The following is a 12902-nucleotide window of genomic DNA, read 5'->3' as shown; positions in this document are numbered from 1 at the left end:
ACACCAATCCATTAAAACAACCCCACAATACAAAAATAAAACATACAAACAAAACAACCACACTCAACCAAAACAACACACACCACAAAAAAAACAAAAAAAAAACAAAAACAACAACAAACACCCACACAACAGACCACAACCCCCCACCCAAACCCCACACCACACACCCCCCCAAAACCCCCCACACCCCCACCACCAACCCCACAACCCCCAACACCCCCCCAAACACCACACAACAACAAAACCACCAAACAACAAACCAACCACCACCACACACACACAACAACACCAAACCCAACCACCACAACCAACAAAACACACACCACACCCCACAAACAAACCACACAACACACACACACCACAAAAAAAAAAAAAAAAAAAAAAAAAAAACACACAAAAAAAAAAAAAAAAAAAAAAAAAACTGGAGACTCCTCCCAGACTCTCTCAGAATCTCTGAGACTCTCTGAGACTCTCTTAGACTCTCTCAGAATGTCTGAGACTCTCTGAGACTCTCCCAGACTCTCTGAGACTCTCCCAGACTCTCTGAGACTCTCTCAGAATGTCTGAGACTCTCCCAGACTCTCTCAGACTCTCTGAGACTCTCTGAGACTCTCCCAGACTCTCTGAGACTCTCCCAGACTCTCTTAGACTCTCCCAGACTCTCTTAGACTCTCCCAGACTCTCCTAGACTCTTCTAGACTCTCACAGATAATAAAGATAGATTTTAGGGTATGGTGAAGGGTATGTGATGATGTGCCTCTATGGGAATCTAACATAGGGGTGTAGTGACTTTAGTGTCCAGTGGTTCAGACATTAATGGCTGTATGTTGAGTTATTTTGAGGGGACAGCACATTTACACTGTTATACAAGCTGTACACTTAATACTTTACATTGGAGCAAAGTGTAATTTCTTCAGTGTTGTCCCATTAAAAGATATAATGAAATATTTACTAAAATGTGAAGGGTGTACTCACTTTTGTGAGATACTGTGTGTGTATATATATATATATATATATATATATATACAGTAAGCCCAAAGTTTGGGCACACCTTCTCATTCAAGTGTGTTTCTTTATTTTCATGACTATTTACATTGTAGATTCTCACTGAAGGCATCAAAACTATGAATGAACACAAATGGAATTATGTACTTAACAAAGTGTGAAATAACTGAAAACATGTCTTATATTTTAGATTCTTCAAAGTCAGCCACCCTCGCTTGCTTTTTATTAATAAGGGACAAAATCCCACTAATGATCCCTGACAAAGCACACCTGTGAAGGTAAAACCATTTCAGGTGACTACCTCATGAAGCTCATTGAGAGAACACCAAGGGTTTGCAGAGTTATCAAAAAGCAAAGGGTGGCTACTTTGAAGAATCTAAAATATAAGACATGTTTTCAGTTATTTCACACTTTTTGTTAAGTACATAATTCCATATGTGTTCATTCATAGTTTTGATGCCTTCAGTGAGAATCTACAATGTAAATAGTCATGAAAATAAAGAAACACATTGAATGAGAAGGTGTGTCCAAACTTTTGGCCTGTACTAGTATATAAAAAAATATAATATATAATATAATATAATTACCTGAGCGCAGCTTGCTGGATGCGGCTCATCCAGGTGCGCCGGTCGTCTTTGGAGGAAACGTGCAGCTCGTACATCTCTGGAGGCGTGGAGGCCGAGATCAGGTACATCCCTCGCTCCTGATTGGCTATGTCTCTGACGATCAGGTTGTTCAGGGACACCACGGGAGACTTGTCCTGAGACACAGACAGACAGACAGGTACAGGGTCAGACAGACAGGCAGGGGGAGAGACAGGTACAGGGTCAGACAGACAGGCAGGGGGAGAGACTGGTACAGGGTCAGACAGACAGGCAGGGGGAGAGACAGACAGAGCTGCAGGTGTTCAGGTCTACAGAGCTGCAGGTGTTCAAAGTCTACAGAGCTGCAGGTGTTCAGGTGTTCAGGGTCTACAGAGCTGCAGGTGTTCAGGTCTACAGAGCTGCAGGTGTTCAGGTCTACAGAGCTGCAGGTGTTCAGGGTCTACAGAGCTGCAGGTGTTCAGGTGTTCAGAGTCTTCAGAGCTGCAGGTGTTCAGGTCTACAGAGCTGCAGGTGTTCAGGTCTACAGAGCTGCAGGTGTTCAGGGTCTACAGAGCTGCAGGTGTTCAGGTGTTCAGAGTCTTCAGAGCTGCAGGTGTTCAGGTCTACAGAGCTGCAGGTGTTCAGGGTCTACAGAGCTGCAGGTGTTCAGGTCTACAGAGCTGCAGGTGTTCAGGGTCTACAGAGCTGCAGGTGTTCAGGGTCTACAGAGCTGCAGGTGTTCAGGTCTACAGAGCTGCAGGTGTTCAGGGTCTACAGAGCTGCAGGTGTTCAGGTCTACAGAGCTGCAGGTGTTCAGGGTCTACAGAGCTGCAGGTGTTCAGGTCTACAGAGCTGCAGGTGTTCAGAGTCTACAGAGCTGCAGGTGTTCAGGTCTACAGAGCTGCAGGTGTTCAGGGTCTGCAGATGTTCAGGTCTACAGAGCTGCAGGTGTTCAGGGTCTACAGAGCTGCAGGTGTTCAGGTCTACAGAGCTGCAGGTGTTCAGAGTATACAGAGCTGCAGGTGTTCAGGTCTACAGAGCTGCAGGTGTTCAGGGTCTACAGAGCTGCAGGTGTTCAGGTCTACAGAGCTGCAGGTGTTCAGGGTCTACAGAGCTGCAGGTGTTCAGGGTCTACAGAGCTGCAGGTGTTCAGAGTATACAGAGCTGCAGGTGTTCAGGTCTACAGAGCTGCAGGTGTTCAGGGTCTACAGAGCTGCAGGTGTTCAGGTCTACAGAGCTGCAGGTGTTCAGGGTCTACAGAGCTGCAGGTGTTCAGGTCTACAGAGCTGCAGGTGTTCAGAGTATACAGAGCTGCAGGTGTTCAGGTCTACAGAGCTGCAGGTGTTCAGGGTCTACAGAGCTGCAGGTGTTCAGGTCTACAGAGCTGCAGGTGTTCAGGGTCTACAGAGCTGCAGGTGTTCAGGTCTACAGAGCTGCAGGTTTTCAGGTCTACAGAGCTGCAGGTGTTCAGGAGTTCAGAGTCTACAGAGCTGCAGGTGTTCAGGTCTACAGAGCTGCAGGTGTTCAGGGGTTCAGAGTCTACAGAGCTGCAGGTGTTCAGGTCTACAGAGCTGCAGGTGTTCAGGTGTTCAGAGTCTACAGAGCTGCAGGTGTTCAGGTCTACAGAGCTGCAGGTGTTCAGGTGTTCAGAGTCTACAGAGCTGCAGGTGTTCAGGTCTACAGAGCTGCAGGTGTTCAGGTGTTCAGAGTCTACAGAGCTGCAGGTGTTCAGGTCTACAGAGCTGCAGGTGTTCAGGTGTTCAGGTCTACAGAGCTGCAGGTGTTCAGGTGTTCAGAGTCTACAGAGCTGCAAGTGTTCAGGTCTACAGAGCTGCAGGTGTTCAGGGTCTACAGAGCTGCAGGTGTTCAGGTCTACAGAGCTGCAGGTGTTCAGAGTATACAGAGCTGCAGGTGTTCAGGTCTACAGAGCTGCAGGTGTTCAGGGTCTACAGAGCTGCAGGTGTTCAGGTCTACAGAGCTGCAGGTGTTCAGGGTCTACAGAGCTGCAGGTGTTCAGGTCTACAGAGCTGCAGGTGTTCAGGTCTACAGAGCTGCAGGTGTTCAGGTCTACAGAGCTGCAGGTGTTCAGGAGTTCAGAGTCTACAGAGCTGCAGGTGTTCAGGTCTACAGAGCTGCAGGTGTTCAGGAGTTCAGAGTCTACAGAGCTGCAGGTGTTCAGGTCTACAGAGCTGCAGGTGTTCAGGGTGTTCAGAGTCTACAGAGCTGCAGGTGTTCAGGTCTACAGAGCTGCAGGTGTTCAGGTGTTCAGAGTCTACAGAGCTGCAGGTGTTCAGGTCTACAGAGCTGCAGGTGTTCAGGTGTTCAGAGTCTACAGAGCTGCAGGTGTTCAGGTCTACAGAGCTGCAGGTGTTCAGGTGTTCAGGTCTACAGAGCTGCAGGTGTTCAGGTGTTCAGAGTCTACAGAGCTGCAAGTGTTCAGGTCTACAGAGCTGCAGGTGTTCAGGGTCTACAGAGCTGCAGGTGTTCAGGGTCTACAGAGCTGCAGGTGTTATGTGGCTACAGAGCTGCAGGTGTTCAGGGTCTACAGAGCTGCAGGTGTTCAGGTCTACAGAGCTGCAGGTGTTCAGGTCTACAGAGCTGCAGGTGTTCAGGGTCTACAGAGCTGCAGGTGTTCAGGTCTACAGAGCTGCAGGTGTTCAGGGTCTACAGAGCTGCAGGTGTTCAGGGTCTGCAGCGTGTTCAGGTCTACAGAGCTGCAGGTGTTCAGGTCTACAGAGCTGCAGGTGTTCAGGTCTACAGAGCTGCAGGTGTTCAGGGTCTACAGAGCTGCAGGTGTTCAGGTCTACAGAGCTGCAGGGGTTCAGAGTCTACAGAGCTGCAGGGGTTCAGGTCTACAGAGCTGCAGGTATTCAGGGTCTACAGAGCTGCAGGTGTTCAGGTGTTCAGAGTCTACAGAGCTGCAGGTGTTCAGGTCTACAGAGCTGCAGGTATTCAGGGTCTACAGAGCTGCAGGTGTTCAGGTCTACAGAGATGCAGGTGTTCAGAGTCTACAGAGATGCCGGTGTCCAGGTGTTCAGGGTCTCCAGAGCTGCAGGTGTTCAGGTCTACAGAGCTGCAGGTGTTCAGGTCTACAGAGCTGCAGGTGTTCAGAGTCTACAGAGCTGCAGGGGTTCAGGTCTACAGAGCTGCAGGTATTCAGGGTCTACAGAGCTGCAGGTGTTCAGGTCTACAGAGATGCAGGTGTTCAGAGTCTACAGAGCTGCAGGTGTTCAGGGTCTACAGAGCTGCAGGTGTTCAGGTCTACAGAGCTGCAGGTATTCAGGGTCTACAGAGCTGCAGGTGTTCAGGTCTACAGAGCTGCAGGTGTTCAGGGTCTACAGAGCTGCAGGTGTTCAGGGTCTACAGAGCTGCAGGTGTTCAGGTCTACAGAGCTGCAGGTGTTCAGGGTCTACAGAGCTGCATGTGTTCAGGTCTACAGAGCTAGGGTTCAGAGTCTACAGAGCTGCAGGTGTTCAGGTCTACAGAGCTGCAGGTATTCAGGGTCTACAGAGCTGCAGGTGTTCAGGTCTACAGAGCTGCAGGTGTTCAGGGTCTACAGAGCTGCAGGTGTTCAGGGTCTACAGAGCTGCAGGTGTTCAGGTCTACAGAGCTGCAGGTGTTCAGGGTCTACAGAGCTGCATGTGTTCAGGTCTACAGAGCTGCAGGTGTTCAGGGTCTACAGAGCTGCAGGTGTTCAGGGTCTACAGAGCTGCAGGTGTTCAGGTCTACAGAGCTGCAGGTGTTCAGGGTCTACAGAGCTGCAGGTGTTAAGGTCTACAGAGATGCAGGTGTTCAGAGTCTACAGAGCTGCAGGTGTTCAGGTGTTCAGAGTCTACAGAGATGCAGGTGTTCAGGTCTACAGAGCTGCAGGTGTTCAGGTCTACAGAGCTGCAGGTATTCAAAGTCTACAGAGCTGCAGGTGTTCAGGTCTACAGAGCTGCAGGTGTTCAGGGTTTACAGAGCTGCAGGTGTTCAGGTCTACAGAGCTGCAGGTGTTCAGGGTCTACAGAGCTGCATGTGTTCAGGTCTACAGAGCTGCAGGTGTTCAGGGTCTACAGAGCTGCAGGTGTTCAGGGTCTACAGAGCTGCAGGTGTTCAGGTCTACAGAGCTGCAGGTGTTCAGGGTCTACAGAGCTGCAGGTGTTCAGGTCTACAGAGCTGCAGGTGTTCAGGTCTACAGAGCTGCAGGTGTTCAGGTCTACAGAGCTGCAGGTGTTCAGGGTCTGCAGGTGTTCAGGTCTACAGAGCTGCAGGTGTTCAGGGTCTACAGAGCTGCAGGTGTTCAGGTCTACAGAGCTGCAGGTGTTCAGGTCTACAGAGCTGCAGGTGTTCAGGTCTACAGAGCTGCAGGTGTTCAGAGTCTACAGAGCTGCAGGGGTTCAGGTCTACAGAGCTGCAGGTATTCAGGGTCTACAGAGCTGCAGGTGTTCAGGTCTACAGAGATGCAGGTGTTCAGAGTCTACAGAGCTGCAGGTGTTCAGGTGTTCAGAGTCTACAGAGCTGCAGGTGTTCAGGTCTACAGAGCTGCAGGTATTCAGGGTCTACAGAGCTGCAGGTGTTCAGGTCTACAGAGATGCAGGTGTTCAGAGTCTACAGAGATGCCGGTGTCCAGGTGTTCAGGGTCTACAGAGCTGCAGGTGTTCAGGTCTACAGAGCTGCAGGTGTTCAGGTCTACAGAGCTGCGGGTGTTCAGAGTCTACAGAGCTGCAGGGGTTCAGGTCTACAGAGCTGCAGGTATTCAGGGTCTACAGAGCTGCAGGTGTTCAGGTCTACAGAGATGCAGGTGTTGAGGGTCTACAGAGCTGCAGGTGTTCAGGTGTTCAGAGTCTACAGAGCTGCAGGTTTCAGGGTCCAGAGCTGCAGGTGTTCAGGTCTCAGAGCTGCAGGTGGGTACAGAGCTGCGGGTGTTCAGGTCTACAGAGCTGCAGGTGTTCAGGTCTACAGAGCTGCAGGTGTTCAGGTCTACAGAGCTGCAGGTGTTCAGGGTCTACAGAGCTGCAGGTGTTCAGGTCTACAGAGCTGCAGGTGTTCAGGGTCTACATCCTGAGGGTGGAGGACTATTCGTCAGCTCCAGATCCTGAAGGAGCTGCTTTGTTTACCTTCTGCCACCGTGTACCGGACATTAATAAATGATTAAAGATGTTTAAAGAGGGAGGGATGGATGGAGAGAGAGAGGAGAAGAAGAGAGGAGATAGGAGAAGGAGAGAGGAGAGGAGGAGAGAAGAGGAGGAGAGAGGAGAGAGGAGAAGGAGAGAGAAGATAGGAGAGAGTAGAGGAGGAGAGAAGAGGAGAGAAGAGGAGGAGAGAGGAGAAGAAGAGAGGAGATAGGAGAGAGGAGAGAGGAGAAGGAGAGAGGAGAGAGGAGAGAGGAGAGAGGAGAGAGGAGAGAGGAGAAGGAGAGAGGAGGAGAAGATGTGACTCACCAGTGAAGGGAAAGTGAACTTCTGATCTTTCTCCTGAAGGAAAACCAAGATGTCTGACATCAGCAGGACCTGCACATCTGGAGACAATCAGAGAGAGAGACAGGTCAGAGAGACAGACAGGTCAGAGAGAGACAGAGAGAGAGAGAGAGAGAGAGAGAGACAGACAGACAAAGACAGAGAGAGACAGAGAGACAGAGAGACAGAGAGAGACAGACAGAGAGAGAGAGAGGTAACAGAGAGACAGAGAGAGAGACAGAGAGAGAGAGACAGACAGACAGAGAGAGACAGACAGAGAGACAGAGAGAGAGAGAGACAGGTCACAGAGAGACAGAGAGAGAGAGAGAGAGAGAGAGACAGGTCACAGAGACAGACAGAGAGAGAGACAGAGACAGAGAGAGAGACAGACAGAGAGAGAGACAGACAGGTCAGAGTATGTTGTACCTTTCATCCTGGACCCCTGTAGTTTCAGCAGCAGCGTTCCCTCGTGGAGGAGTCTCCTCCTCAGCAGTTCGCCCCCCCTGAAGACCCCCCCTCCCTGGACCTGGGCCTGGGCCCGCGGGTCCAGCCGGGCCTGGATCTCCTGCAGCCTCCTGGTCCGGTCCAGCTCCAGGACCTCCTGGTCCACCGAGCTGATCAGCCCCTTCAGGAGGACCAGCGCTCGGCTCAGAGCCTGCGCCTCCTCTTCGCTGCCTGAGGGAGGTAACCATGGAGACAGCAGGGGTGTTAGAAGAGGTAACCATGGAGACATCACAGGTCAGGGGTTATTACAGGATAGTTTTTCAAAGTAAGATCCTTTAAGTTTAACATGAAACAGCCCCGAAATCACCATCATCAAACCCACCAGACTCCATGTAAATAATCAGGACTTTTAGTGTGTATAGAGCCAGCATATCTCCACCAGACTCCATGTAAATAATCAGGACTTTTAGCGTGTATAGAGCCAGCATATCTCCACCAGACTCCATGTAAATAATCAGGACTTTTAGTGTGTATAGAGCCAGCATATCTCCACCAGACTCCATGTAAATAATCAGGACTTTTAGGGTGTATAGAGCCAGCATATCTCCACCAGACTCCATGTAAATAATCAGGACTTTTAGCGTTATAGAGCCAGCATATCTCCACCAGACTCCATGTAAATAATCAGGACTTTTAGCGTGTATAGAGCCAGCATATCTCCACCAGACTCCATGTAAATAATCAGGACTTTTAGCGTGTATAGAGCCAGCATATCTCCACCAGACTCCATGTAAATAATCAGGACTTTTAGGGTGTATAGAGCCAGCATATCTCCACCAGACTCCATGTAAATAATCAGGACTTTTAGGGTGTATAGAGCCAGCATATCTCCACCAGACTCCATGTAAATAATCAGGACTTTTAGGGTGTATAGAGCCAGCATATCTCCACCAGACTCCATGTAAATAATCAGGACTTTTAGGGTGTATAGAGCCAGCATATCTCCACCAGACTCCATGTAAATAATCAGGACTTTTAGGGTGTATAGAGCCAGCATATCTCCACCAGACTCCATGTAAATAATCAGGACTTTTAGCGTGTATAGAGCCAGCATATTTCCCCATGTAAATATAATTTATAATTTATTTTACTATATCTCTTTACATAAATATTTGTTTCTACTACTATGGGCTAACAGTTAACATAGAAACGATCAGACATCCATTTTAAATGCCATCTATAAATAGACAGCATTACATGGCTATGCTGCCACCTGCTGGTAGGGGCAGTAATTACAACTTAACAGAGCGACAGTAATATCTCCAATTTGGCCTGGGACGCCTCGGGATCCCCCAGTCGGAGCTGGTTAATGTGGCTCAGGAAAGGGAAGTTTGGAGTCCCCTGCTGGAGCTGCTGCCCCCGCGACCCGACCCTGGATAAGCGGACGAAGATGGATGGATGGACAGTAATAACCTAACATACCATCATTACTGAGTAATAAACTAACATACCATCATTACTGAGATTAAACTACATTCTCGGTTATATTAGCACTGAATAACACATTCAATAAACAGAAACACAACTCTTACAGCACACACAAACAGATGTGCAGTATTAGCTCACACATAAAATAGCCCCCTGGTGAGTTAGCCTACTGTTGCTAACGTTCATTCATAAACACTGTAACATGGTCCCATACCTACAGGACCTCAGACTGACTTATTGATGCACGCACACAGTAGTGTCCACAAACTTAGTCCAATGAGGGGAGAAAGGAAAGTGTGATAGCATTCCACGTTAACGCCGTTTCTCTCTTGCTCGAGACCGCTGTGGCCAAGCCGAGGCGCAGAGCATGATCTTACCGCATGCTGATACGTTACTAGAAGGTAGAGCAAGCTAATACTGACAGGGAGAGAGAGAGACTGTATCACTAACAGCCAATCCAGTCTGCTCAAAGCCATGCTCTTTTTCACAAATAGGTTGCACGTAAGGGGGAAAGAGTAGCTTTCATTTAAGGGGTCCCGTCTTGCACCCAGCGCAGCGCAAAGCCCGACGCAAGTGTCTTTGCTAGTTTAAGACCAACGCAGTTGTCAGTTTCCCGTCCAGCGCCCGCGACTAGGATTAGCGTGTGTTTGACAGGGTGGGGGGGGGGTGTGGCATCACGATGGTGGCTCTCCATCGTGAAGCCAGCCAGCCGTCCATCGGCACAACCCTAACGCTAAAAGTCCTGATTATTTACATGGAGTCTGGTGGAGATATGCTGGCTCTATACACGCTAAAAGTCCTGATTATTTACATGGAGTTTGGTGATGGTGATTTCGGGGCTGTTTCATGTTAAACTAAAAGGATCTTACTCTTTAACTGTAGGGATCCATCCCATAATGTTATCAGACTCTTAGATATGGAGCCCAGGGTGAAGAAGGTTACCTTTGGTGTTGTCGAGGATTCGTTGGATGAGGACGGGGTACTTTGTGAGTCGCTGTGTCACCAGCAGGATGCACTCCTGGACACCATGACGACGCAGCAGAGGACCCCGACAGGCACGCTGAGCATTATGGGATGGAGAGACAGAGAGAGTCAACATCAACACAGAAATACACCAGTTTAAACCAGATTAATCCAGTTTAAAACATAGTAAAGAGTCTGGATCAGACCTGACTAAAGGACTAAACCACTCAGGCTCCACCAGAGCAGGGGGAATGAGAGGGGGAAACACCAGAGCAGGGGGAATGAGAGGGGGAAACCCCAGAGCAGGGGGAATGAGAGGGGGAAACCCCAGAGCATGGGGAATGAGAGGAGGAAACCCCAGAGCAGGGGAATGAGAGGGGGAAACACCAGAGCAGGGGGAATGAGAGGGGGAAACCCCAGAGCATGGGGAATGAGAGGGGAAACACCACAGCAGGGGGAATGAGAGGGGAAAAACCCCAGAGCATGGGGAATGAGAGGGGAAAACACCACAGCAGGGGGGAATGAGAGGGGGAAACACCACAGCAGGGGGAATGAGAGGGGGAAACACCAGAGCAGGGGGAATGAGAGGAGCAGGGGGAATGACCAGAGCAGGGGGAATGAGAGGAGCAGGGGGAATGACCAGAGCAGGGGGAATGAGAGGAGCAGGGGGAATGACCAGAGCAGGGGGAATGAGAGGAGCAGGGGGAATGAGAGGGGGAAACACCAGAGCAGGGGGAATGAGAGGGGGAAACACCAGAGCAGGGGGAATGAGAGGAGCAGTGGGAATGAGAGGGGGAAACACCAGAGCAGGGGGAATGAGAGGAGCAGGGGAAATGAGATTGAGACTCACTCTGACAAACTGCTGCAGTCGTCGGTCTCGACTTAAAACTTCTTTGTAAAGTTTCACAGCTTTCGGGTGTCGACTGCAGAACTCAGAATAAAGTTTCTTCATGTCCTCTGCACACTGCCCTGAAAACTACACACACACACAGACACAGACACACACACACCATACACACACACACACACACACACACACACACACACACACACACAATTGAGTTAGAAGCCAGCTGTGAAGGGTTAAAATGTGGGTTAGATTTCGTTACATTCAGTCTATACCCCAAACAGTCTTCATGTCACGTATCACCTGTGTGAGCCCTGAGTGTCTCACCTGTGTGAGCCCTGAGTGTCGTACCTGTGTGAGCCCTGAGTGTCCCACCTGTGTGAGCCCTGAGTGTCCCACCTGTGTGAGCCCTGAGTGTCCCACCTGTGTGAGCCCTGAGTGTCTCACCTGTGTGAGCCCTGAGTGTCTCACCTGTGTGAGCCCTGAGTGTCTCACCTGTGTGAGCCCTGAGTGTCTCACCTGTGTGAGCCCTGAGTGTCTCACCTGTGTGAGCCCTGAGTGTCCCACCTGTGTGAGCCCTGAGTGTCCCACCTGTGTGTCCCACCTGTGTGAGCCCTGAGTGTCTCACCTGTGTGAGCCCTGAGTGTCTCACCTGTGTGAGCCCTGAGTGTCCCACCTGTTTGAGCCCTGAGTGTCTCACCTGTGTGAGCCCTGAGTGTCCCACCTGTGTGAGCCCTGAGTGTCTCACCTGTGTGAGCCCTGAGTGTCCCACCTGTGTGAGCCCTGAGTGTCTCACCTGTGTGAGCCCTGAGTGTCTCACCTGTGTGAGCCCCTGAGTGTCTCACCTGTGTGAGCCCTGAGTGTCCCACCTGTGTGAGCCCTGAGTGTATCACATGTGTGAGCCCTGAGTGTCTCACCTGTGTGAGCCCTGAGTGTCTCACCTGTGTGAGCCCTCAGTGTCTCACCTGTGTGAGCCCTGAGTGTCTCACCTGTGTGAGCCCTGAGTGTATCACCTGTGTGAGTCCTGAGTGTCCCACCTGTGTGAGCCCTGAGTGTCCCACCTGTGTGAGCCCTGAGTGTCCCACCTGTGTGAGCCCTGAGTGTCTCACCTGTGTGAGCCCTGAGTGTCTCACCTGTGTGAGCCCTGAGTGTCTCACCTGTGTGAGCCCTGAGTGTCCCACCTGTGTGAGCCCTGAGTGTCTCACCTGTGTGAGCCCTGAGTGTCCCACCTGTGTGAGCCCTGAGTGTCTCACCTGTGTGAGCCCTGAGTGTCTCACCTGTGTGAGCCCTGAGTGTCTCACCTGTGTGAGCCCTGAGTGTCTCACCTGTGTGAGCCCTGAGTGTCTCACCTGTGTGAGCCCTGAGTGTCCCACCTGTGTGAGCCCTGAGTGTATCACATGTGTGAGCCCTGAGTGTCTCACCTGTGTGAGCCCTGAGTGTCTCACCTGTGTGAGCCCTCGAGTGTCTCACCTGTGTGAGCCCTGAGTGTCTCACCTGTGTGAGCCCTGAGTGTATCACATGTGTGAGTCCTGAGTGTCTCACCTGTGTGAGCCCTGAGTGTATCACCTGTGTGAGCCCTGAGTGTCTCACCTGTGTGAGCCCTGAGTGTCTCACCTGTGTGAGCCCTGAGTGTCTCACCTGTGTGAGCCCTGAGTGTCTCACCTGTGTGAGCCCTGAGTGTCTCACCTGTGTGAGCCCTGAGTGTCTCACCTGTGTGAGCAGCAGGTGTCCGATGCTGCGGATGGTGAAGTTGGTATCGCTGCCCTCCGTTAGCCCCTCCCTGCGCAGGTTGAACAGGTGAGCCAGGAAGGTGGTGTGCCACTCGAGCAGCTGGTCCAGACAGGGGAAGATGGTGTGGACCACGGCCGCCTCCAGCATCACTTCCTCCAGCATCCCTCGCCGGTACACACCTTCCATGATACGCAGCGTACGCACGTGGTGGAACTCTGTCTGGATCAGCTCTATATACACATACACACACACACACACACACACACACACACACACACACACACACACACACACACACACACACACACACACACACACACACACACATAAACATATATATACATATATACACTCCCTCCATGATATGCAGCGTACGCACGTGCTGGAACTCAGTCTGGA

The 12902-nt window shown here is 50.8% G+C and overlaps 1 protein-coding gene across 1 annotated transcript in view; it reads right to left on the bottom strand.

The window, feature by feature from the left end:
- Positions 1 to 12902, bottom strand: part of LOC120562499 (rho guanine nucleotide exchange factor 2-like) — a 62635-nt gene that overhangs the window by 24928 nt on the left and 24805 nt on the right. Inside the window, exons 8-13 of the mRNA XM_039806208.1 lie at positions 12483 to 12733; positions 10776 to 10901; positions 9905 to 10022; positions 7457 to 7705; positions 7016 to 7092; positions 1596 to 1768 (exon numbers count right to left, since the gene is read on the bottom strand). Of these exons, the coding sequence (XP_039662142.1) occupies positions 1596 to 1768; positions 7016 to 7092; positions 7457 to 7705; positions 9905 to 10022; positions 10776 to 10901; positions 12483 to 12733 (994 nt within the window). The remainder of the gene's footprint in view (positions 1 to 1595; positions 1769 to 7015; positions 7093 to 7456; positions 7706 to 9904; positions 10023 to 10775; positions 10902 to 12482; positions 12734 to 12902) is intronic.

This window comes from Perca fluviatilis, chromosome 7, assembly GCF_010015445.1.
Source record: "Perca fluviatilis chromosome 7, GENO_Pfluv_1.0, whole genome shotgun sequence".
Lineage (NCBI taxonomy): Eukaryota > Metazoa > Chordata > Actinopteri > Perciformes > Percidae > Perca > Perca fluviatilis.
This window is presented reverse-complemented; position numbering and strand designations above follow the sequence as displayed.